Raw genomic sequence first — 26,756 nt, forward strand, 5'->3', positions numbered from 1 at the left:
ATTCGCATATATCTGGATGCATAAACAAATCTCGTTCGACTTTCTCCTATCTCGCTCGCGTATGGTATCCCAAATACATGCGAATCACACCAAATACATACATAGACAACTCTCGCTCGCCTCTCTCTCTATTTCAGTGTAACTGATAGCAAAAAAAACATACATTTAATTATATATTATTTAAAATCTGATATGAAATTATTAATTAGTGAAACAATACATAATTATTTCAAACTCTTGAAATAATTTGTAAATATGGCAGCAAGGCTTTTGTAATTAGATAGTTTTTCCGTTAAATAATTATTATATTAGCCACAATAACTATTGTCTTGAATTTAATACAGTACAAAATAATTTATGAACTTAAATTCAATAAAATTTCAATACAAGTCCAACAAGAGAGAAGGAAAAATGTGTTTTCAGGTGCAAAGGTCAGTATATAGAAGATGCTTCGTTTTACAGATCGAACATATGTAATGTTCCTATAAAATTTAGAATTTAATCAAGGCGTCGTAGATTTATCTAAAAACTCCACCTCTCCCCCTTGAGCGTCAAGATAAGTATTGTAAGATCAGTAACTTGAGACATTGAAGAACCCAATAATAAAATTACTGGAGGTTCCAACTTCATATTGCTGAAAAGGTTTAGATTTACTACCGATACAAGGAAGTCAACCTAAGCATGTCCCTACAAAATTGTCCATCAAGGAATAATGCAAATTAGGAATTTGGATGATATCAGTTCTTCAAGCTTTCATGGGAAATACCAGACAACTTTTCAAAAAATACAAAATCCTACAAAAATTCAATTAAAATTTTCCTTAAAATACGATATAACCTAAAAGGTTGCTTCATGTTTACTTCCAATTTTCTTACACAAAATTTATTTTAAACGTTTTATTTCGCAGCAAATCAACCCTGTCAGCAATTGGGCTTCTCCACTGTCCAGTACTTTCTAACTGAGATGCTACAAAAGAAGAGCGGCTAATATGTAACAGATCTAAAGCAGCGATCACAAAAATACTTTTCTCCACGTTGGAATTCAGAGAAATGCAGACTAGCAGAAAACCAAAGCAATAAACCATGGCACAAGAAAACAGACGAGAAACTTGATATTTGAAACCATGACTGGCATACTATGCTTCACACCATCTCAGCTCGATGCATTCTTCCGCGCAGCATAAACACGGTAAGCTGCCAGTCCCACAACAGCTACAGCAGCCCCAACTGTGACAGCAATAGAGTTAGAATTGCATGTCGAACAATGAAAGATGACAAAGCATCTGGACATATGATAGAATTTAGAGAATGCCTGAATATAAAGAGAATTTGTACCCTCCACATGTGAACCATACCATCTTCAACTGTAACTACAACATATTCAAGCCAACGATCCTAGCTGGTTACAAAACTTAAAAGACGTGAAATTTATTCTACGGGTGCTCATTCCAATCTGCTACTAGATAAATCGCCTAATGACTTCTAGCATCAGCCAGTTGGTACTTTGCTAATACGAAGCGAGTTCGAACTATAAGCTTGATGCTTTTAAACTCAGGAAAACGCAAAACACTTGCAGCAAAACAAATTGTCAAATATTCATAACCTAGGTGCTGGCTCCTAATATAGGTTAGAATTACATCCCAGTGTTTTTCTTTATCGAGAACTACATTCCAGGTCATCGAAGTCCAAATAATAGCAGGGTCAAAGTCAATAGCTCTAAAGTGTTCTTCCAATGGAAATGTTTGACATGACGGCAGTAAAGTATAGGTTCTAAATGTTCAACAAGACACTTGAAATATCTTGAACATAAATTCCAGCCCTACTAAAAAACAAAAGAAACTACTGTGTCATCAACTATTAACTTCCAAGGATAAGGACATCATTTTTATACAAAGACAAGGAAATGTACAATGTGAAACCCATAATGACGTTAGTTCTAATTATTTGTTTTCAGTAAGTTGATTGCCGTAAAAAGTTCTTTAAGGTCCAAAAAGAAATCAAATTATTACCTGATACAAACATGAGAGATCGATTGACGAGCCGATGATATTGCTTACGGCTTCTTCCCGCTTCAGTTTCAGGGATGCTCAAATGTGGATGTTCTGCTGCATTAACTATCCTTCGGAACAAATTACTGAAATCCCCAAGCTTCGTGCTGATGGGTATAGGAGCTTCTATCCCTAAATCCTGGCTAACCTATTAAACAAATTCATCACGGATTTAGCAAATATCAAATCGTACTAAAAATGAGTACTGCCTAACAACTTAGATGCTACATCATGTAGGTTTAGCCTCTTTAACTAGAGAGAAGGTACAGACGGATAAATTAGACCAGGAGCATGGATATACTCAATCACATGCAGCAGTACTAGCAGAGCTTCACTCATCAAGAAAATTGTTTTGATGTGGTGCAGCAATCATACAAGTAAACTTCACGCAGGTAAAAGGCATTTCACTAAAAATGTCAGGAGATAAATAAATTGAACCTGACTGTAAAACTACTACTTGACAAAAAAATATACTCAATTCTTGATGGTATGTAGGATAGGTACCCTGGTAGAATCTTGAATTTCAGTCAAATAGGGCTCCAGATCATCCTTAGCTGATACAATGAGACAAGGCATCTCATACCCAGTGGCTTCTCCGTGGCTAGCAACATCCACCAGTAAATCTGCTGCTCTCTTCCATGAAGTTTCACAAGAACTGAACATAAAAGGTATTAAGATGAGCTACTTCGCAAATGCAAGGAACAATAGTGAGAAAAAAGAAAGTAAGAATAGAATATGGGGGGGAATTATAATGGTATGCTCATCCCTCTCTTCTTCTCTATTTCCCTTTTCTTCCAGGTAATAAGGTTGAAGAAGTCCAACAGTTGAGTAGAAGACAACATGTGTGTGCATAGAATGGTTGCATTTAGTTATCTGGATTAAAAGTTGAGACAACAAAGCACCTGTGAATCTACCCCCCCAAAACATGCTGAATGGACTTGCATCATTTACTACTCAACTATCTCTTTCTCCTTTTCTGGGTATACCTCTTGTATATGGCCAAGATGGCCTCGTCTTTATCAATGAAAATTTTACCTGATCAAAATAAAACTACTCAATTATCTCTCACCTCTTCCCTTTTTACCCTTTTGACGCGTGTGTTTCGAAACATTTAAAGAGTCTCATACTACTTTACAGATTACGTAGAAGTCCTCGGAAAGGTAATAATAACTACAACCAACTAAACGTACTGCCATCAACACTGTTCTGGACCCTAATAGCTAATAATATATATCCAAAATTGTAAATGTTTTCACCTGTATCTTTCTGTAATCAATTTTCATTCATGCCCCACAACTTCACACCCAACCCCGTTTTGTATCTTGCTATTTTACTGTCTTTTTTTCTTATTATCCTGCATCGACTACTTTCATTCTAGCCAAGGGTCTATCAGAAACAACTTCTCTACCTCATAAAGGTAGAAGTAAGGTCTGGGTACACCCTACCCTCCCAAGATCCACTGGTGGGATTATACTGGGTATGTCATTGTTGTAGTTAACTGAATTCTTACGCAGCTGAAGGTGTCAAACAGAAATCAATGAAGAAGATAACTAGTAATGCATGCAATGTTGTGTTTCCTAGCCAAGAACAAAATAAACAGGATGATTTGTGATCAGAGGACTAGGTAAAAAGAGAGAAATTTCAGGAAACAACCAAAATCAACTTGAATCAATTCAGCAAGGATGCATTTAAGTCACCTGTCATGGACAAAAATTGCTATATCGCAATCTGCTAAAGCATCCTTGCTAGATAGAAGCTTCTTTACTCCATCTTCTGGTATCTCTCGTAGCACAAGAGATTTTTTAGCCCCCTGCCAATGTACAGAATAAGTGTTCTTGTGCTGATGACAAATTTAAGAATCTGATTAAATTGCAGAAGAGAGAAAATCCAACTACTACCAGACACAGTAAATAAGTAACCTGAAGAGAGATCATTACATGGAAACAAGATTAGGCTCATTAAAAAAAATGAGGTATCGCTTGTATACAGGGAGATTTCCACCTTATTAATAAAATTTATGTACCTTTTCAGTACAATAAACACAGAATCATACAGCACATTAAAAGAATTGTCAGTAGCCAGGGTGCTCTTCACTAAAACTTCTTCGATATGGAGGTTTATGAAGAGATCGCAAACTGATAGACAGAATTTGGTGTTTAAAGGAAAGAAAAACTTGCATTATATGCAATATTTTAGGGAACTTATATGTGGGAAATCACAAACAAATGCAGCTTGAGGTGTTGTTAAAGGACACTCCTTGTTTCTGACGATCTGCACTCAAACTACATTTTGAAACACCATATAGAACAAACCTCCACTACAATAGCATGCGCACTTTATACAGTCTTAAAACTGATGATCGCATGCTCAAGAAAATATCCTAAGACTACCTTGTAAATTAAGAACCTAAGGAACTTGTTAATGGTAACAATAAGAACTGTAAAAATAAGTAGAAGTTCATCTATATTTACAATAAAAGGGGCAGCCCGGTGCACTTAAGCTCCCGCTATGCGCAGGGTCCGGGGAAGGGCCCGACCACAAGGGTCTGTTGTACGCAGCCTTACCTCTTAATTTGTATTTACAATATCTCTCTTAATTTGTTCAAACTTTCCTCCATACAAGAGGTAGGATTTTTGTAATCATGAATCGGAAAGGGGTATAATTACATCAAATTGGAGGGAGGTCAATGTATTTTTACCTGCAAGATATATTGAATTTTTTTCGTTATCCTACACGAGTGTGTTTGATTCATTCCTCCAAATAAATGAAATCCTATAGCTTATTTGGGAAATTGTGGCCAATCCCCTCCCTTTATTCCTCAGAATCAGTAAGCTTTACCAATATCAGTTTCAGCACTCATGACAGCCCCAACACTTGAAAGAAAGACAAGGTCAAACTACTGGTGAACTCCAATAAAAATATTTCGCCTCCCTACTTACAAACGAGCTCCCTTTGGTCCCAAACAAATCTTACTTTTTGACTTCAATGTCCTTTTCCTCTATAACCACTTTTTGTCTATTTACCTGTGCATGGCGGCATTACCTCAATCGTCAGAAAGCATATATTTCGTAACAATTATAACTTATTTTCCTCAACAACAAACTGCAAAGTGGATATAATTACAGAGAAACATGTTTCCCCACCACCATATATAACTAATAAAAATTTATTACATCTTAGACCAACTCATTTTCAACAATCTTTCACTAGTCAAGGTTATTTTAGCACACTGTCTTGCAAGAACTATCCAGATTTACACTACCTAGAACTTTTTTTAATAGCAGTATTGTCAGAGCCAGCTTGCGCATTTACACGAGCTATCATCATCAGAGCTCTAAGCACTTAACGACTTAATGCTCCAAGAAGATCAGTGAAGCTGAGAATTTCTTATGCCAAATCTATTTGAACAACTATCTCTTGGACCAATCGTCAGTTCTAGGCAACTCATTGTTGACAAATCGCAAAAGTTAACTTCTCAACATGTTTCATTTAACTTCACATTCTTTTACTTATCCATACTCAGCCATGCACATGATTAGAACCAATAGAACTATAATCAAAAGATGCAACCTTATGGTGTAATACCGTGGTCATAGCACATTGTCTTGCACTACCTATCACCCTTTTTAAAAACAGTGTTGTCCGGGCAATCTTGCGCATTTACACAAACTATCATTCTCAGAGCTCTAAACCCTCAATGACTTAATGCTCCAAGAAGATCAGTGAAGCTGAGAATTTCTTGTGCCAAATCTATATGAACAACCATCTCTTGGACCAGTCGCCAGTTATAGGCAACTCATTGTTGACAAATTGTAAAAGTTAACTTCTCGACATGTTTCTTTTAACTTCTCATTCTTTTACTTTTCCATACTTAGTCATGCACATGATTAGGACCAATAGAACCATAATCAAAAGACGCAACATTATGGTGTAATACCGTATTCATAGCACCAGAGTAAGCATAGAGCAGGAATGTTATTCTTGCAATCAGTTTTTCATTTTCAACATTAGCCAAGAAAAGAAGTACCGCGCAAGCATGTACCAGATATCTGAATATACATAAATGTAAAATCAAAGGATTGTTCATTCTTCTCCTCTTTCAATCAGTAACTCAATCTTCTCTTTTCCCGTTCTTTTAACTACTGACAATATATATATCTGTAACTTCATCTTTTTCAACCAACCAAAATAATAAGATCTTTTTGAGAAAGCTTTTAAATTTTTTTTGAGAAAGAACAAAAATAAAAAGATCTCGTACCCCTAGATCAACAACATTTACTGCATATTGATCATTAGTAGTTGATTGGTACTCTTCTGGGAACGGCCTGCATCACAAATTACAGGAAACGCAAATCAGATAGGCACAGCAGAAAATGGGCCATCAAATCAAAATCTTTCTCAATTGAAGTTCAGGAAAACGAGTTGATGTGCAACATCTTCAGACAAAAAAACCTTCCAATATACGAATTCAGAATGGCTGATTTTCCAGCCTCTTTTGGCCCAAAAACAAAACACTGATAGACATTTCTATCTGATTGTTGCTTCTTGCGATCGAAACGTCTTCTTCGAGTTACACGAATAGCAGATGAAGGATCACCAGCATAGCCAATGTATATAAGATTCTCCACACTATAAATGGGATCAAGAAGTGTCATCAAGGCCCACTGCATCCACAGGATAGAAAGAAACATCAAAACAATAGTATATGGAAACATATAAGCAAAGAAAACACTCCAAGAAAATAGAATCATAGAAGGCAGCTTAAATATTAAAATTCTGATCCCTGGCACAAGATCCTATAACAGTGACAGGTTTAGAAATTGGCATGTTCATCAATTTCTACACAGCTCAAATATTGGCTTTTTGAAGTTACGCCATTACAACAACAACAACAACAACAACATACCCAGTGGAATCCCACTAAGTGGGGTCTGGGGAGGGGAATGTACGCAGACCTTACCACTACCTCAAGGAGGTAGAGAGGCTGTTTTCGAAAGACCCTCGGCTCAAGTGCCTCAAACCCAAGTAATAGAATAGGAAGAAGTTACACCATTACGAAGATAAAATCAATCAAACAATTCGAAACTAATTAAGGTCAGCTATATATATCTTATCCATTCCGCTTTATCGGCGTTCAACAGTTAGAGGATCCCTCAGAACTATTTTAGCACTGGTCATGCACCTACAGCGACCCTAGACTTTTTTCAATCTTGGGGTTAACCATGTGTACCTCAAATTTGTAATGCACGTAAAATATTGAGCCAACCTAAACAGACCCCCTAAAGGAAGAATATGACAAGTCTATCGATCCATAGATACTATACCATTCACCCATGAATCCACTGCCCAAAAGAATACATTTATAGCATGTCATAGTGTATCATTTTAAAACAGATAGAATATGCAGATGAGCAAGTTAGCAAAAATGCTCCAGTAATATGCACCTCTGAAAGAAAACCATCAACAGAGAGTCCTCCCAAGGCATCCTTTTCTGCAGCATCCTTATACGGAGCTGCGCTCCAGGGGCTGATATAAGATGATTATACAAAACAACAATCAGTTAGTATGATATACGGCTTCAAATCCACCTATTCACCTTTTTTACTCCTAACCCTTGCATTTATGATAATGTGCAACCAACAGAATATCATGGTCATAATTAGATTTCCTAATTGGTAAAAACAACATGATCATAGTCTATTGAAACTTTATTTTATCCACCATAGTGTCTTCTTTTTATAAGGTTATTCACTATAATGTTTTTCAATAACCTAAAAAGGCCACTCCTCTGTAACTATTGTTGAATCTTTCCTAGAATTATCAGTTCCATAGATCTATGTTGATAGTTGTGATAGCTTTTTTGGCCTTCCTGGGAGCTGATAATCTCTTTGTAATGCTTGCATCTTCTTCATGCTTTATTGTTAATGATATCCTTCTTATTTCATCAAAAAAAAAAAAAAACAGGAGTAGCAACTCCCAAGTGAACCAGTGCCTATCACTTCTCACTATAACTTCTTAACAGCTCCAGCATCAAGAACGTAGCTCAAATAACAATTTTTGGCAGGCCCGGAAAGGCACTTTCCCCATTGTCAACTAAAGCCACAAATACATCACCACTCAATATGCAAACCAAAATAAAAACCTCAGAATATCAAATCATTTTTCCTCATCTTCAATAGCACAATCAAAAAGAAAATAACCAAGTAGTGTAAGATATTAGGAAAGCCAGATTACTTCTCCGGAGCAGTGGAAAACAAGTCATCAAGCTCATTGGATCGAAGAGCACCATCCTGATTAAGATCAAAAACAAAGTTGTCAAAGTTGTGAGATGACAAATAACATCATCAGAGCAATATTTCATAAAACAATTTAACCTCAAAGCAACCAGAATCAAGATAAAAACAAATAACTGTCAAAGAGCTAAGTACCAAGAATCTTTTCTATAAATTAAAAGAAAGTGTTGCACGGACTCTTTGAAAAATGTCAATAGGTGCGTGTCAGATCCTCCAAAAGTATAGTGCATTTTCGGAGGATCTGACACAGGTGCGGTAACAGTTTTGGAGAGTCCGAGCAACATAGAAAAAGAAAACAATTGTGGCACGGGCTACCTATAAGAGCTGATGAAGGAAACAACAAAACCTGTAAAATTCATTAGTCATAGCACTTTTAATGGAATCTACTCCCCCACCATATCCAAGATACCAAAAACTCCCTTTCCAACAATAAAAGTGTATTTGGTATGCCGTATCAACCATTTTCCATGACGAGATGTTTGGTTGCCTAATGTAATTTCTGCTCAAGAAAACATATATCATTTTCCTCTACTGCTATCTCAATTCTTGCTCCATGTCATTTGTTTTAACCACCACACAAGTACTCAAACCTTCAACACTCAAAATTATCATTATAACACATCTTACATTCCCGTTCCTCAACCTATTTCCAAGTTATCTAATTTTATGTCCAACCAAGGCCGTGAAAGATATTAAAATTAGCATCCAATATTTTGCACAAAAAAAATCCATAGGAAACATCTCAATTATACTGACAGACCCTATGAGAAAGAAACTTCAAGCCTACATAGGACAAGCAGTCTCAACAAGACTCATAGATGAGTTGTTTATCAAAACTTCAAGAACTTTAAAGAGAGAAAATGTACATACACCATCAATGTCAAATGTGAAGAAGATTCTTCTGAGGAAGTCCAATGCATCATTGGTCAGCTCCACACTCTACAGGAGGGCAAGGATACTTCAGTATTTCAAAATGAACACTCACAGTTATTACGTAGTTAAGCTGGCAGAACATCACAGCAATTAGAAATGAACAAACAGATCAACAGATAGTATGGCCACACACACACACACACACACACACTCTACAGGAGGGTAAGGACACTTCAGTATTTCAAAATGAACACTCACAGTTATTACATAGTTAAGCTGGCAGAACATCACAGCAATTAGAAATGAACAAACAGATCAACAGATAGTATGGGCACACACACACACGGGAACTGACGAAGAGGCATAAGTTATGAAGAACCTTTCAAACGAATTTGATTATGGAATACATATTTGAAAGGTAAATTTTAGTTAATGGTTGAAAGGCTCAAAAGCCGAATCCGAAACTAGCGGTGACCATTGAATAAGTTCCTTTAGTTTGAGTTGGGTTAAAAGCACGGAATGTATTTTCACCATCACCTTCTTCAAATAAAGTATATTCTACGGTAGCACCATGACTGGTGAATAGTAAAGCAGCACCCAATACGCCGGAAACTCCCATATGAAAGGGGTTCAAGGTCTCATTCATTTTTTATTTTAAGGTAAATTTGAAATTCGAATTGTTGTTGTTGTTGTTGTTTGAATTCTGTAACCATCAATTGCTGACATTGGTAAGAAACCCAAAGTTATCTGATATAATTCAATTCGTGAAGATCATAAGTAGAAAGTTCATATTCTTTGGTCATTGATAAACTATTTGTTGGGCAATACTCAATGCAATTATTTAAAAGTAAGCAAGATTCAAGTTTGAATATTTCTTTCTTTCTTATTTCAATGATATTCCCTCCGTCCATCTTTACTTGTCAAGTATTGACTTGGCACAGCCCTTAAAGAGACATAAATAGAATGACAATTTTACTATATCCCCCTTTGAATGTAATATATTCAATATTTTGGAAAATGCATTGGGGAAATGACTATATAGTTAATAATAAGGGTAAATTAAGAACTAATTGATAAATTATCTCTTGATTTTCCAAACTCGACAAGTAAAGGTGGACATCTATTTTTGTACCGAGGACAAGTAAAAGCGGACGGAGGAAGTATTATTGTTTAAAAGTGTTACTTAAGCCGAGGGTCTTTTGGAAACACTCTCTATCTCTACAAGGTAAGAGTAAGTATCTCTACAAGGTAAGAGTAAGGTTTGCGCACAATCTATCCTCCGCAGATCCCACCTATGGGAATACACATGCTATGTTGTTGTATTGTTTCAAAGATAAAAATATGATAAATTTATTGTGAGTTTTTTTATTCTTTCCCCCATGAACCAGGGAGTTAATAGATCTCTTCCTGGGGAAGAGGCAATTCCAACTAGATGTTAAATGGAGAAACATGCATGCCATACAAATGAGCAAACCTGAAAAAAAGGTGAAGGTGAAATCTGAAGCTGGAATTCTACCACCCACCCACCCAAAAAAAAAGTATCAGGACAAGATCATAATGGGAGCAATAACTGGGAAGGATAGTGTAAAAGTTTTTGACTTCCGTTGGCTGGTAAGAATGAAAGGAGACGAAAGAAGATGGACAGGAAAAAAATGGAATCTCGAGTAATAAAAAGCATAGGAAGTTCCAACTTCAGGTCCAGTTCAGGGACAAACTTGCCTGGTCCGGATGACTCTTGATGGGGGGAGGAAGCTGATCCTCACTCAGCCTGATCTCGTTGTTGTAACCAAATTTTCGCAGGACAGTCCAGGTTGTCTCCAGACGCCCTTTTTCAATAAACAGTGCATGAAGAAAGAGGAAACCTGTCAATGTAAGACCTTGTTCATTGACACCTTCCTGTAATTTTTCTTGCACAACTCTCTTAACACCAACTATTTCAGAAGGCTGTAGTGGAGCATTGAAGCATTTGACCTACACGATCATTGAATGATAACAAAAACACACAACTTCAAAAGTTAGTCCTCAGATAACACAAATCAGTGGCTAATCTACTGAATGAAAAAAGCTACCCTAAATCTATGAAGTATATGACCTGAAAATCATTCAACTCTGCATCACTTAGGGCACCATCTCTATCAAGATCACAAAGAATAAATATTCGCTTCAAAGCCCTGACACATCGAGGCTTTAAAGTTTGGGCCTCCTGATCAAATAGTGGAGCAGTTGGATGAAGCACGGCTTTTTGTGCATAGTAGAAAACCTCAGGAATCTGCAAGCATACCATTTATGAGCAAAAGGAGAGAAATAATTCATGAGGGCAACTTACAAATAACACTTCCGTCTTTACTCAAAAGAAGGAAGAAGGGACACCATCAAAATTCAGACCAGGAGAAAGAGTCTGACAATGAAAGTATTCTATAGTCATTTTAGCTTGACAGTATCAAGTATCAGCTACAAAATGATGGTGCCAGGACAAAGTAAATTGACTTACCTGTATATGTCTAAATGCTGAACATTCAATACATGTTTCGATCTCTCGAAATTGCTGCATAATTGGTGACATCACCTGCTCCAAACTGACAGGGTACTGTTCATCCCTCTTATCTAGCATGCAACCCACAACAACAACAGGAACCCTAACCTGCCCAATTATGTAGTCCACAACACATTAGTAAAATACAAGACAAGTTTGTTGGAGATAAAATTAATGAGTTATTACTCCCACAGTTCTAGAGAAATTCATTTTTCGCACAACTATCCCTCCCAACGTTATGTTGTGCAACATTCCTGACAATTTCCAAGATGAGTTTACTGAATACACATATTGTTGGTACAAACCTCCAATCTGCGGAGTTCAGGGAGCCAGAAAGTACTCAGCCGATCAAGAGTCGCAGGCTTATCACAAGCGTAAGTTAATACAACTGCATCAGCTTTCTTCAGCTCTTCCACAAGTTTACCTCTATTTTCAGGACTGTGTAACAAAGATAGACATCAGAACTGAACCAAGAGATTTCATATGTTATTTCACATATTATAACTAGCTACTGTTAGAGGATGAAAAATATCCAAGATAAGCCACAAGATGTACCCAGACTTGCATATACATTAATCTCGCACATACAAAAGACATTTCAGCTCTATGCACAAATCTTCTGTAAGCAAAGATTTATAGGCAGGTCTGATATAAGACAACTGAATCAAAACAAAGGGCCGGGTATATAAAAAACATGAAAAGGAAAAAAAAAACATCTTTGATCTTTCCAGAAGAGAGAGCTCTGGAACACAGGTAGGGGAGATACTTGCCCACAAAATAATAAATACTAGAGAAGGTAAGAGCCACCTCTTTTCACGGAACTATAGACACAATGTACATGCAAGTTAACATGTATCATAGGCACAATCACTAGCCAAGAAACCAACAATAAGGAGGTAAAGAAAGGAATCTGATAAGCACCTAGAAGACGTATCAATAATAGTTACAGGTACTTTATCAGGATAGATATCATCAGGGAGCCTCGTAGGCGGCAACACCGGAGGGACATTGGGCGGAAAAGTATCAGTGGCGGCTGTCAAGATCAAGCTAGACTTTCCAGTTTTAGCATCACCTGCAACCACTATCCTAACACTTGGAGCATCACCCTTTCCAGCAGCTGAACCACCTCCTGCCATTCACTCACTACTCTTTCTCTCCTTCTGCGCGCACACACAAACAAAAACAATCAATATCACCAAAAGGGTCTTCACTAATATTTTATTACACAAAACAATAGAAGAGTATCAAGATATCACTTCATTTGAAAGATAAAACCCTAAACCAAACAAAAGAAAATCAGTCACATGTAAATACTTACATAAAAGTAGTTGAGATCAAAAATCCCAACTGGGGTACTCACCAAGAACACGAAACACGAAACAAAATAGAGAAATCAAGTAAGTATTTGGGAATCAAAATCCCAACCGAGTCTTGCCAATAAGCTATCAAGAAATCTAACAAGAAACAAGTATCTATTTAAAATGCTAAATCTTTAAACCCGCAACAAAGAATATAAGTATTTGGATATCACGAAAAATACCTTTCAGTGTGAGATTTGGGAGTTTCTGAAGGCCGAGGGGGTGTTAAAATAGGCTGCTGGAAGAGGAAGCTTGGAGAAAAAGATTTTTCAGAAAGATTTTTGGGTGTCGATGAACCTCAAGGGTTTGAGAAATGTTACTATACATATTTTTTACTTTTTACTAGAAACATTCCAACAGGGCCGCCACACTAAGGTTCGAATACCTGTTGGGTGTCCCTTTAAGACAATTAACACTGCGTTATGACTTATTTATTTTGCTTTATTTCAAATTTAGCTTTTTATCGTGAAAATTTCAAAATACAATTTGAAGTGGTATTTACAACAATAACAACAACTCAGTGAAATCCCACAATGTGAGTCTAGGGAGGTAAAATGTACGCAGACCTGACTCCTACGAAGATAGGATGGCTGTTTCCGAAATACCCCTGACTCAAGAAAATCATAAAAAGAAGTCAGATAAGGATAAGAAGTACAAAGTGGTATGGCAAAGCAAATAACGAAAGCAATCCAGGTAAAATAGAGCAAATCAAAGTACAAAAAATAATAGATAATACCAGAAATTTGAAAAATATTCTAAACTTTGGTGTATTTGGTGTGAAGGAGAATATTTTTTTCAAAAAAAAAAATTAAAACAAATTAATTTCTTATGTATTTTTTTGTAGGTGGTAAGTAAACTAAAAAAAATGATAACCATGTAAACAGTACCATTAACAAGCAAAATAATACACTTAGGAGCCACTCACCTCCATAACCATTTCAAGGAATGATATGGATGGTGAGCCTCCAAGCTAGATACAACATTTGGGCAAAGTACACCCTGAACTAAATGCAAAGTATTATGTGTATAAACTCCATACTCTTATATGTCCTCTTTGATTTCTCGATTGTATGTACAGTTTCTTTGGGTAACTATATTTGTGTTTTGTATAATTCTATGTTGAAAGATCTTCCTTTTTCGAGCCTTTCAAGTATAGTATTAAATTGCACCACATATATAGTTGTCATCACTTTTTTTTGAAATTTCTTTCAGTACGTTCTTATGATGGACATTAACACTTGCTTCAAGCCCCTGTTTGAATGTGAATGTTGGTCCATAATGATAGTTCTTCTCTGAAAATAGTATACAGGCACATTCAGCATATAAATGCGAGCTTGTATCCATGGTCTATATATCACTCAGGTAGTAGAAGGGATCATCCATCCTCATGTTTAGCTTGATCGCTCTTTCTTTGATTAGCAATTTTCCTAACACTGTCAGCCACATTATTATTTTGTGCTTCGTTTGAGCTACTGATGTCCATATTAAATCTGCATGCAAGCTCCATCTTTCTGTGTATTCTCATCAATTGGAGCTAGTTGCTTGTGACGAAGTAAGTTTCATTAGCCGTTGAGCTATAAACATTTCTAACAAAAAATATTATTTTAAAAATATTTATAGATAATTCATCAAAATATCATAGGAGTGGGAGGAGGTGAAAAGTGACAAGAATGAAATGATCAAAAATAGGATTTGAAGACATTGGACGAGTAAGAAGAATACAATAAACATAAAAGAAACAATATCAACGTGCTTTGAAAACTGATTTTTTGAATTTTGTACAACGAATAAACAAAGACTTTATCAAATCATAACGAGTAACACAACACTAACATCAAAATGAGAACGTTGAGGAATTTGAGACCCACCATCAAGCCTATTAGTAGATGACAAAACAAATACTTATGTCAATTTCTATTTTATAATTAAAGTATGTCAAAGACACATTTCTATAAGTTTATACTTATTGATTATTATTGTTATGATATAATTATAATGTGTAATTTAATATTTTCTATTGTTATTGTTAATACGTTATTGAAAATCTTTTGATCGGGTGATTATCTATATTTTGATATGAAGATTATATTATTTGTCACTCCAAAACTAAATTAAAAAAATCAACCCTATTATAAAAACAATACAAATCGATTCATAACCTTTCGGGCATTCCAGCCTTCCTTCTCCTTTCAGGGCCTATCCGAAAGAGAATTCGATCAAACAATTCCCAATCATGGTCCTTGCTTGAATACAAATTTTACAAATTTCGTTCTTTTTTCTGAATTCGCTCTTCCCTGTTCTTGGTCTGAAAATAAAGAGCCGTATGAGGTGAAAATCTCATGTACGGTTCTGTAGAGTGGCAGTAAGGTTTCGGGGCAAGCGGATCATTTATGATGATGTGACCACCGAGGTACTTTTTTACTTATTTCGTTTATTCCAATCGATTTTTTTCCCGATTTTTTCTCATTAGGATCGATTTTTTCAATCAAAAAATCCTTCTCAATTTTAAGAATATGCTCTTAATAAATTCAATTAATTTACTGATTATTCGTGAATTGTATTATTAGTTTAACCTTGTTATTTATTAAATCAAGTTCACCCATTTGTATAATATATTAAATACAAGTGTTAGTCATCACGTCAAAAGTTATGATTGATGCCGAAGCATAATGTTTAAAATTTTGAATAAAAATTGTCAAGCAATCTTCATGTTTAATCATGATTATAAGGTTTGGTTAGGCAAGATACTGACAAACACTACTAATAATTGTCATTAATGTTTGCTACACACAATATTTATGGGAATGATCAGATTTATGACCTTAATTATAATATCACTTCTTAAAATAGAGTGTTTATCATAATATCAAACGTTTCTTTTAAACATTAAATGCATTTGTTTGATGGTCAAGGATGAAGCGATCACACGAAGATAATATTACTCTTGATAACTAGAGAAAATTAGAGAAAGCAGCACATAAAGAGAGAAGGTATGACAAGAGGGAATTGTTCAAATGACAAGAGGAAATTGTTCAAATGACAAGCATCCTTCGCTTCCAAACCCAAAGTTATGAGTTTAAGTCACAGAGGGAGAAAAACTCCAAGGGAGGGGTTAAAAAAAAGGGTATGAGAATGAATATAACTAAAGTTAAATTTACCTACCATGAAGAAGGAAAGTCGCATGAATGTTTAAGAGCCATAATTGTACTTTAATACCCTTTGCCATCCAAAGGAACTCACATTTATATAGAATGATAGTAGAATTGTATTAATCGTATTGTAGCCTTCAAGAGTATTTGTTTAAAACTTGATTGGTCCCCTTTAAAAGAAAACAAATTAAAGAGTAATTTTTGCCTACTCTTTTTCATCTTTGAAAGTTACATGCACACTAAATTAATTAAAAACAATAACCAAAAAAGCCTCATCATCAACCTTCTTTTGCAGTTGATTCTCAGTGTTCTATGTGTTTATGATATTTAACCTTTTGAGGTTTAATATTATCCATTTACTTAATAATGTTGATAATATAATTTTTTTGTTATACAAGACCTTGCAGCAATACGAGCTCTCGTTCATTAATTGAAATATAACGCAATAACAAGAACGTATCATATATATATATATATATATATAAAAGAATATAAGTGCACGTGTATGTGGATGTTAGAAAATAAGAGTTAATACGAGTTCACTGACGAAAATATTAAAGCATATAAATTAATATTGCATCTTTAGTCCGTGCATCTTTAAAAAAACACGTAATGAAGTATTTCATTTACATTATTCATTTATTATATTAAAAAAAAGACAACGAATTCTCCAAAAAGTGATAGATTAAATATAGGCCGGTTCGGTTCGATTTTGAAGTTTATCGGTTTTACTTATCGGTTATTGGTTTGTAGATATGCTAAATTATTATAGAACCATTAAGATATTGGCTTATCAGTTATTGATTTATCAGTGATTGATCGTTATCAGTTCGGTTGTTGGCTTAACCGTTAAGGTTTTACACAAAAATTTCTCTATTGAAAATTACTTAGAAACATGGTAACAAACAAAATGAATCATACACATGAGTTGACAAATTGCATCTTGCTCAAAAATAAACACTGCCACATTTATAATAACTGAGAATTTGAGACAATAAAAAATAAAAGTATGAAACTGTCAAGGACTTTATATACCAAATGCTACAAATATAATCATTTAATTTACTATCGGGTTATCGGTTAACCCATAAAGAAAAAAACCTAAAACCGCTAAAAATTGATAACCAAATAATTAAAAATTAAAACCGTTCCCAAAACTGCTAAACCAATAACCCATTATCGATAAATCAATAACTTTTTTTCGGTTCGAATTATCGATTTCTGTTCGATTTTGAACAGCCATACTATTTCCTCTATCCTCTCTCAAAATTGGCAGCATCTTCATTATTTCATGAATGTAATCATTCTTTCTTTCTTTCGTAGACGATTCTTCAAATTCTCTCAAAATTCAAACTCAATGACATCCTGCTTTCTCTTCCTACTACGGTAAAGCATCATCGTCATTAGCTTGTGATGGTTTACGAAACTCCATTGATGACCATGAGAAAAAGCTTTGAAGCTTAAGTTTGAATTGCGGATTTAGAAAATTCTTACTAGATTTAAATGAGTGACATTTTGAAAGATTTTGAAAGATTTGATATATCATGAGGAGTTCACATCTCAAATAAAATTTTGATGCAAATTTGAGGCATATTTAGTGGATTTTTCAAGGAATCAAACACACAAGTATATGTACTGTAGTTATGTATCAATGCACCTGTATATTCATCTTATTCATGTGTTTGAGTATACATGTTTAGTGTTTATACATCTGTGTTAATGTATTGAGTGTTTTATAATGTATTTATCACTGGAATGTATTTGTTGAAGCAATTGATTTGTCTTTGTTCCTTGTTATTCATGACTTATCAACGTATTTTAGTGTATCGACAACTGGTTATAATTTTCTATCAATTTATTCAAAATGTATGTATTTTTTGTTATACTTTTATATCAAATACATTTATCTTTGTATGCATATGCTACTAATTATATATTTATATCATGTGTATTTATTTTTTGTTATTCATTTTGTATTTATGTATTTAAGTATATTAACTATTTGTTATACATTTGTATCATGTATTTGAGTGTATATGTTTACTATTATATATTTGTATCAATGTATTTGAATGTTTCTATATTCATCATCAAAATGTATTTCTATCAATGTTGCATCAATGTATTCAAGTGAAAAAAATTATGTAAAAAAAAAATGTATCAATGTCATACAAGTAATAGTTAGTGATATAACAAAATCAAGGAAGAAAAAAATTGATCTTGTAGCACAATTTTTTATTATTATTATGAAAAAGATCTTGTGAGATTTTTATTTGATTGATTATGGAATTTTGGGATATTAATGAACGTGATTTATGCTACATTTTTTTTATAAAAGATATTGATACACAATTAATGCGTTGCATTGAATACTGTCATTAAATTCATTTGATAGCAAACAATAGCGTGGCTACAGAATGTTATTAGCCAAAGTACAACTAAGATGGCCTGATATCGACTTAATGTCAACTATTTTTTAAATTTTCTCATTTTAAATGGCAATCAAAAATAAAAATAATTAATATTTAAAACCAAAAAATAAAAGAAAGGACTCAAATAATCATCAAAAACGTTAACCAAAATTGGATAGATTTTGTAGTGAATTTCTTAAAATGTGTAGTGAATTTCTTAAAAAGCTTCCCTGTTTTATAGTTATATCATGAATGAGTTTGAAATCACTCTTTAAATAACAAAGATCCTCAAATTATAAGTAAAACATTCAAGTTTAGAAAAACAAGGTAAGTAAAAGCATATTAACATTAAATTAACAAAACAAAACAAAAATCAAGAATGTTATTAATTCAAAATGTAAAATAGCGATTTTTTAAAATCATAGATTAACATTTTAATTGTATTGTATAATAGAAGGAAGATGATGTGTATGATTTAAAATTGGATAAGATTTGACTTTTATAATAGGAAAAACTGATTCTCACCTTCTAAACACTTCGTCGAAATACAAGAAATAAACATTCGATACTAATTAATAAAGGATGAAATTCTTTACTGCCCTTAATGTTTACTTTCCAAAAAAGCGAGCAAATAAAATGACGTGCCTAAAAAATTAAACGAAAAAGGATCTAAACTACCTTTGAACTATTGAATTTGGTATAAAAATACCTTTTGTTAACCTTTCGGCTCTAAAATGCCCTTTACGTCAACCTATTGGCCCTGAAATATCCTTATTTTTTGACAGTTAGAATAAAAATAGAATTAAATTTCTCATTTATTACGTGACACGATTTTATTGGTGTATTTTATAATTAACATAAACTAATTAAATTCCAATTCAAATTCGGATCCATTTAATACCCGTTCCACCCATCATTTTATTATTTATTCTAAATTTTATGTGTTCTTCAAATCATTATTCATCTTCTTCATAGAACCAACTATAAAATCCATCCAAATCACCGTAATTCATCTTCAAACCCATCAAAATTAAAATACAACTTCACAATAATGCCGAAAACATATATATCAAAATTTTGATATCTCCATTAGAAGTTCACCCGAGCTTCAATGGTGTTCAACATATTTTAATTTTTTTTTCTTTTCAATATTCAACTACATTCAAATCCAATACCAATCAGATTTAAGCTCAAAATTGTACACTTACTAAAATAAATTAAGTGAATAAGATGAGGAAAAAACGTTGAAGGAAATTATTGAAACTCCATTTATGAAGCCGAAGAATTTCGCATTTCGTTTTCAAAATTGGAGATCTGAAGTTTGTAGATTATCTACCCATTATTAAAATCATTTTGAAAATCATTTATTTTACTTAATTTTTGATTTATTTATTAATTTGGGGATATATTTAAAGAAAAATTAAAATCATTATTGGAGAATTTGAAAAAGCTTGAAGAACACCCAAATTTATGAGAACCAAGGCTTTTTTCCTTTAGTTTAATGGAGTTTTTAGGCGGGGCGAGTATAGAATTATTAGGTGGATCCGGTTTTAGATTGATATTTAATTATTTTATGTTAATTATAAAATACTCTAATAAAAATGATAAATTTAATTCAATTTTTAAATATAGCTTTTAAAAATAAGGATATTTCAGGATCAATAGATTAACGTCAAAGATATTTTAAAGCCAAAAAATTAACAAAAGATATTTTTTATAAAATTTAATAACTCAAGGAAATTTTAGATATTTTTCAAAAATTAAAATAAGTTTCTGAAACGGGCACTCAGAGGAAAAGTAAGGTCAAAGGACTCGTGTAAGCAAAGAAGACCACCTTTAGGATATGGCACGTGGAAAATGCATTAAATGCAAGAAAACAAAATCGTCTTTTCAATCAAGTTTAGTTTATTGACTATAACAAAACAATATATTTGTCTTTCACCAAATCTTTTATTTTGTCCTTTTTTTTTTTAAAGAAAGACACTATCAAAATTAAATAACATTTCTTGTATATATCACATTCAAAATTCAATAAAATGTATTCACAAAAAAAATATTGTTACTATTATTTAGTTTTGAAAAAAATGCTCAAATATGTCATTAAATTTTGAAAAAAAACTCATCTATACCATTCGTTAAAAACTTGGCTCATTTATGATATGAATGAACCTTCTCTCAGGCCAAAATGACATAAACGAGCCAAGTTTTTAACGAATGATATAGATAAGTTTTTTCTAAAAATTTAATGACATATTTGGGCATTTTTTCAAAACTAAATAATAGTAACAATATTTTTTTTGTGAATACATTTTATTGAATTTTGAATGTGATATATGCAAGAAATGTTATTTAATTTTGATAGTGTCTTTCTTTTAAAAAAAAAGATTTAGTGAAAGACAAATATATTGTTTTGTTATAGTCAGTAAATTAAACTTGCTTGAAAAGACGATTTTGTTTTCTTGTATTTTATGCATTTTCATGTGTCATATATTAAAGGTGAACTTTTTTCAGATGAAAATGACATAAATAAGTTAATTTTTTAACGGATGATATAAATGAGTCTTTTCTCAAAGTTCGATAGCATATTTGAGCCTTTTTCCTTTAGTTTTTATATTATACTTCACCAGTCACAATTTATATAAAATAATTAAAATTTCGAGATTGAAACGTCTAAATTTTAATTATAAATTTAAAAATAAAATATCTATGTTATTTTAAAATATATTTTATTTTTTTAAAAATTAAATATTATAAATTAAACAAAAAAAGTTACTCAAATAATAAATATTTTTAAAAAATAAATAAAATTATAAATTACAATAATTAACCACGATGTAAATTAAAAATAAGATAAAATCCTTTACCTATTATAATCACGTATTGTACTTCCCAAGAAGAGCCATGATATGACCCCACACTATTGTATATGTATCGCCTTTCCATAGCGTAGGAGTTATAGCAGCGTTCAAAGCCGCCTACTTTTTTAGTCCAGATGTTGAAATTTTCCATGTTTGTTAAAAGATCAATTCTTTCCAAATTTATATAAAGTTGGAGTCTGTGAATTTTGATAATTTTGATTTTGTAAATACAATTCTTGATTATAATTTGTATAGTTTAGAGAGAGAGAGAGAGAGAGAGAGAGAGAGATGTCAGCTGATCTGGAATCTATATCAGAAGCGACTTCTGGAGCCATTGGAGCTCTAGTTAGCACTACTATCTTGTACCCTCTTGATACCTGCAAAGCTAAGTACCAAGCAGAGGTTCAAGCTCATGGTCTCCGTAAATACAGGTTTCTTGTTTTCTCTGATCATGGGATTTCTTTTTGGTTGTTTTGTATAAATGGGAAGTTGTTTGATTCTTGAATCTTGCTGTTGTTTTGTGGAAAAAAAACATGAATTTTATATGAAGGGGTGGGACTGGATCAAGCAGGAATTCTTGATTGGTAAAGTTTGGATCTTTAAAAGGGACTTGTGCATCAGATCAACTGAAATCCATGTGACCGAATCTAGTTTTTTTTTTCAAGAATAAAAGTGAATTTTTGTCTTTTGAAAAGCTTCCATTGCTTAATTTAGATATTCACCTTTATTAAAGAGTTGGGTTTCAAATCATCATTATTCCCTTGCCTTTTGGCTAAAATGCCTTTTTTTTTTCCTGCAAAAAACTTACTTTTTGTAGTGAAACTTTTGGAAGTGAAACCTTTCAAAGTTCTAGCCTTCAATTGCTTATGTGAGAGTTTCCAGTGTTTGAGATCTACAGAGAAAGAAAGTGATGCACCAAAATTTCCCAAGTTATCAGGGTTAATGGATATCAATGATTTGTTCGTTAGAGTTTGTAAGAAAATTTACAGCATCCAAGGAGGGTAGAATAGTCGGAAATTTCTGTAAGAATCGACTTGTTACAAAAAAGAAGTTTCTTTGAGAATTGAGTTATCCCAGAACTCCCAACAACTCGGGGCATAAGCAAAGGAAAAGTCCATTGAAAAGCTTCAGTTGACCTTGTTAGCTACGAGAATTTTTCAAATACAGATATGAATTTTGGTCTGCTTTTATCTGAAGAGTTGCATCAATAGGAGTTAGTTTTCAATATTCTTGCCGATTAAGAGTAAACGTCCATAATGTGTGAGATTAGCTGTGTTGTTGGAATTATCTATATTAACCTCACAAGTCATAATTATGTATGTTGCACATCTTTTGTTGATCCCAGGAGATGCAAAAGATTTCACTGTTTTATTGACTTTGTATTCTCTAGTGAAACTTGATTGACATGGTGGGGAATTGAGGTATTGCCTTCATATAAATGTCCAGCCCTTAGAGTTTCCAGGCAAGAAGGTTTTTGCCATTTTTTGTACAAAAAGCAGTGTTACTGCGATGCTTGATCATCAAATTTACAGATGTCCAATCTGAAGAAATCTTGGATTAAGAAAATTCCCTAATTCCGGGTAGGCCAAGCAGATGGTGTACATGAGCTTTCTATTGCATCTTCTGCTTATATTAGAAGGTTTAGAAAGTATCTCTACCTTCTCTGGTCCAGGGTCATTAGAGAGGGTTTTATTGATTGCAGACCTTTAGTTTAGGCAATTTCATTTTAAAAGGGAACATTTGGAAGCACATGCTAATTTTTTTGGGTTAGTTTTTTTTTGTTTACCAAGTTTGCTGAGAAAATTTTCATTGACCTTATAACCTAGTTTACTGAAATGAGTCCTGCCCAAATACCAATATCTCTCATTATTTACTACTCAGTTATCATGAAGATGTTGTCAACAATTGATGTTTCATTCTCGTGGTAGCAAGGAAGAGATCCCTGATTTGAATATTCACCACTCCTTTAAAGGTTTGGAATTTAATGAAGTCTGGCACTGAAATGCTTTTAGTCTCTTTTTCTGTGTCCCTTTTTCTAATTGTTTATCTCATTGAAATGACATAACACATGAAATTTGTACATTGCACATCCTTTCTGACTATGTGCTAATAGTTAATATTTGAATACACTTGTTATTTGGTACCTCTTACTGTCTGTCTGGTAGAACATGGAGTATTATGCGTTTTCCAACATTGTTAATTTTGTCACTAATTCACTTTTGCCCTTCTGCAGTAATCTCTCTGATGTTCTGCTGGAGGCAATATCAAGTGGCAAGATACTATCACTGTACCAAGGTCTGGGAACCAAGAACTTGCAATCTTTCATTGCGCAGTTTGTGTATTTCTATGGATATAGCTACTTTAAGAGACTCTATTTGGAGAGAAGTGGTGCCAAATCCATTGGAACAAGAGCCAATTTGTTAATTGCAGCTGCAGCTGGCGCTTGTACAGCCATAACAACTCAGGTAAGAAGTTTGTATACTAGGATTTGATTAGTTTCTTATTAAGTGACTTGCTGGAAAAAGAAGAGCTCCTCTTTTTTTATTATTATCTCACTTGCATGTTGTGAGGAAATACAGCCTAAGAGTATGTTTTGAAGTCATATTTTATGATCAACATCAAATGCGTCTTGAAGGACAAGCGAGCATTTTGTCTTTTTGGCTATGGTAGATACGGTAATGCTGATCTGGTTGTTTCCAACCGGGGAAGGAACTAAGAAAAGAAATTGTTGAGACTTTGGAACTAGCTTTATGTATCTTTCAGATAATATGTTTCCTCAAATTTTCCCAAGGAAAAATTGCAAAATTTGGGTATTGTCTTAGAAGCAGTGCTCCTATTCTTAATTCCGGCACATAGACCAGTAAAAAATTAATGGAGCGACTTTCCAGGTTGTTCATAGCTCCCTTTGCAAAAGGTTTAGTTCAACTCTCTCAATTTAAGATTGTTGCTCTAAACACTAAATTTCTCAAATGTCTAATCATGATGTGTGATAAGGTCATTACTTATGTATGATATAAGGGTTTTGTGTGCTAAGAATTGAAAATGTAGGTGTATGAGCCAAAAAAAAACTCATTGTCAAATGTCCATTGTTCTTACTCCAATTGTTTGACATCAGATTCCCTGGATATTTACTAAGCCAAAAGCTCAATTGGATTCTGATGTTAAGTTATTTGATGTTCTGTAGCCACTGGATACCGCTTCCTCAAGGATGCAAACAAGTGCATTTGGGAAATCAAAAAGCCTATGGAAAACACTTACAGAAGGTAGTTGGAGTGAAGCATTTGATGGCCTTGGGATATCTTTACTATTGACATCCAACCCTGCCATTCAGGTACTTCAATATTTTCTTGTAAAATTGCTGAAGTGTCTAGTTGAATTAGTATACAGATTTGATTTGATTCAATGGAGCCTTGTGAATGCAAGTAATGTTATTATATGTGAAGCCACAACTTTCTACTGATTGACGATAGAGTATATGCTAAAATATATGTTTATTTGATGTAGTATACAGTTTTTGATCAACTTAAACAACGATTGCTGAAAGATAAAGAGAAGACGACAGAGAAAGGCGCATCGCCTGTTGTACTTTCTGCATTCTCAGCTTTTGTATTAGGTGCACTATCAAAGAGCATAGCCACTGTTCTGACCTATCCAGCGATCAGGTTGGATCTCTTTTGACTTTTGTCATGGATTGACGTTGTTTCACACATCCAATATAAGCCTTTTAACATTAACCTGAAATCAGGTGCAAGGTCATGATTCAAGCAGCAGACAATGATGACGATAAGAAGGCTGAACCTAAATCAAGTAAGACAATCAGTGGTGTCATATGCTCTATCTGGAAGAAAGAAGGATTCTTGGGTTTCTTCAAGGGATTACATGCCCAAATCCTCAAAACAGTGGTAAGCTCTGCATTGCTTCTAATGATCAAGGAAAAGATCTCTGCCACAACTTGGGTCCTCATACTTGCACTTAGGAGAATTCTGCTGCTCAGGCAGAGAAAGCTAAAAAGTGCTTAAATTGTGATCATTTGAGCTGAGTCTATTTGAAAAAAAAAAAAGGCTTACATGAGAAATCAGAAGAATGGAAGTTCATTGCAAGGTTTTCTAAGTAGTTAGTTTCTTCAAGGTGCTCTAGCAGAATGATGAATTTAAGAGGAACAATATGATAGTTTTTGATCTACCTAGAAGAGAGTAATTTGACAAGATTTTTTTTTTTTTATAATGTTAGAATAATCTGGTTAAAGAATCTCTTTTAGTTACTCTGGAACAATTCTTTAGAAGAAATACGGGGTTTTACTTGTGGCGGCAACATGCCTGCACCTGCTTTCAAAATTCATTGTGATATCTTCTCGACTTTGGATTCCTGTGAGCATGTACTAGCCCAAGTATTGTGGAACCAGGAGAAGGAATGAAGGATACAATAAGGTCTGTATTTTATTATATTGAAGCTATATTATTGGATTTATTGGAAGTCATAGCTTCTGGGAGATATCTAATAGTACAGAGGGAATATGTTTAACACAACGCTTCGTTGAAATTACAACCAAAATGCTGAACCTTAGGCTTCGGCTCTCATCATCTCACTCAATTTTACAACTAAAATTCAGTGCCGCTAGCAAGTAAAAAAACACTTTTTGTAGCCGATATCGAAGCTACTTGCACCTTTTTCATTTAAACGAGAATGATTTCATTCTCGGTTAAGTACTCGCTATTTTATATTTGTGCACTTAATATTTAAATTAATCAAAGAAAAAACTCAAATGAATTGTTTTCCCATAAAAAAAAGAATTAACTTTCAAACGAGAACTTGTATAGGGCAATTATAATATATTTCACAAAAAATCTATATATAGTCTATCGAGAAAACCAGAACTAGATTTTGTATGATAGCTTATGCATGTTTTCTACCAATACTCTTACTAAATTTTATCCTTTAATTTGAAACAAATTTTCCAATTTATTTCCTTTTTACTTTCTCCCAAATTTTCTACAAAAAATAAGAAAGCTGAATGAGAAGATTCGTTTATACGTGCTTATTCACTTATACAGATTTATTCTTATTCTTAAAAAAAGAATAGTGCAAATACTACTCTTCCGGGATAATTTCAGGCTCGAGTTTAATATTTATTTGTTGCTTAACTTAAAAGATAAAATAGATTATTGTCTAACATTTACAATAATTTATAAAAATTTAGATGGTGACCTAATGTTTTCATATAAATATTTAATTTT

General features: G+C 33.5%; 2 protein-coding genes across 2 annotated transcripts; one reads left to right on the plus strand and one right to left on the minus strand.

Moving 5' to 3' along the window:
- Positions 1 to 803: 803 nt before the first annotated feature.
- On the minus strand, positions 804 to 13,500 carry LOC129886207 (mitochondrial Rho GTPase 1). The gene is made up of 15 exons (XM_055960788.1): positions 13,287 to 13,500; positions 12,668 to 12,906; positions 12,052 to 12,184; positions 11,705 to 11,854; positions 11,306 to 11,482; positions 10,933 to 11,184; positions 9,211 to 9,279; positions 8,282 to 8,337; positions 7,492 to 7,573; positions 6,500 to 6,711; positions 6,306 to 6,372; positions 3,745 to 3,857; positions 2,552 to 2,702; positions 2,009 to 2,195; positions 804 to 1,226 (listed from the first exon to the last, which is right to left on the minus strand). The coding sequence occupies exons 2-15, from the start codon at positions 12,880 to 12,882 to the stop codon at positions 1,153 to 1,155; spliced, it is 1,938 nt and encodes a 645-aa protein (XP_055816763.1). The 5' UTR covers positions 12,883 to 12,906; positions 13,287 to 13,500; the 3' UTR covers positions 804 to 1,152.
- An 8,131-nt stretch (positions 13,501 to 21,631) lies between these two features.
- LOC129886208 (peroxisomal adenine nucleotide carrier 1-like) lies at positions 21,632 to 25,989 on the plus strand. The gene is made up of 5 exons (XM_055960789.1): positions 21,632 to 21,953; positions 23,756 to 23,987; positions 24,707 to 24,853; positions 25,027 to 25,184; positions 25,268 to 25,989. The coding sequence occupies exons 1-5, from the start codon at positions 21,811 to 21,813 to the stop codon at positions 25,539 to 25,541; spliced, it is 954 nt and encodes a 317-aa protein (XP_055816764.1). The 5' UTR covers positions 21,632 to 21,810; the 3' UTR covers positions 25,542 to 25,989.
- Positions 25,990 to 26,756: the final 767 nt, after the last annotated feature.

Source organism: Solanum dulcamara, chromosome 4, assembly GCF_947179165.1.
Source record: "Solanum dulcamara chromosome 4, daSolDulc1.2, whole genome shotgun sequence".
Taxonomy (NCBI): Eukaryota; Viridiplantae; Streptophyta; class Magnoliopsida; order Solanales; family Solanaceae; genus Solanum; species Solanum dulcamara.

What these genes read in the sequence shown, in the direction of transcription:
- LOC129886207 (XM_055960788.1), bottom strand. Translation starts at nt 12,882, where the DNA reads ATGGCAGGAGGTGGTTCAGCTGCTGGAAAGGGTGATGCTCCAAGTGTT. An exon ending in CAGAGTTGAATGATTTTCAG is followed by an intron (nt 11,185 to 11,305) that starts GTCATATACTTC and finishes ATGATCGTGTAG; the next exon opens with GTCAAATGCTTCAATGCTCC. An exon ending in CTGAATTCGTATATTGGAAG is followed by an intron (nt 6,373 to 6,499) that starts GTTTTTTTGTCT and finishes TTTGTGATGCAG; the next exon opens with GCCGTTCCCAGAAGAGTACC.
- LOC129886208 (XM_055960789.1), top strand. Translation starts at nt 21,811, where the DNA reads ATGTCAGCTGATCTGGAATCTATATCAGAAGCGACTTCTGGAGCCATT. An exon ending in CATGGTCTCCGTAAATACAG is followed by an intron (nt 21,954 to 23,755) that starts GTTTCTTGTTTT and finishes GCCCTTCTGCAG; the next exon opens with TAATCTCTCTGATGTTCTGC. An exon ending in GTACAGCCATAACAACTCAG is followed by an intron (nt 23,988 to 24,706) that starts GTAAGAAGTTTG and finishes GATGTTCTGTAG; the next exon opens with CCACTGGATACCGCTTCCTC.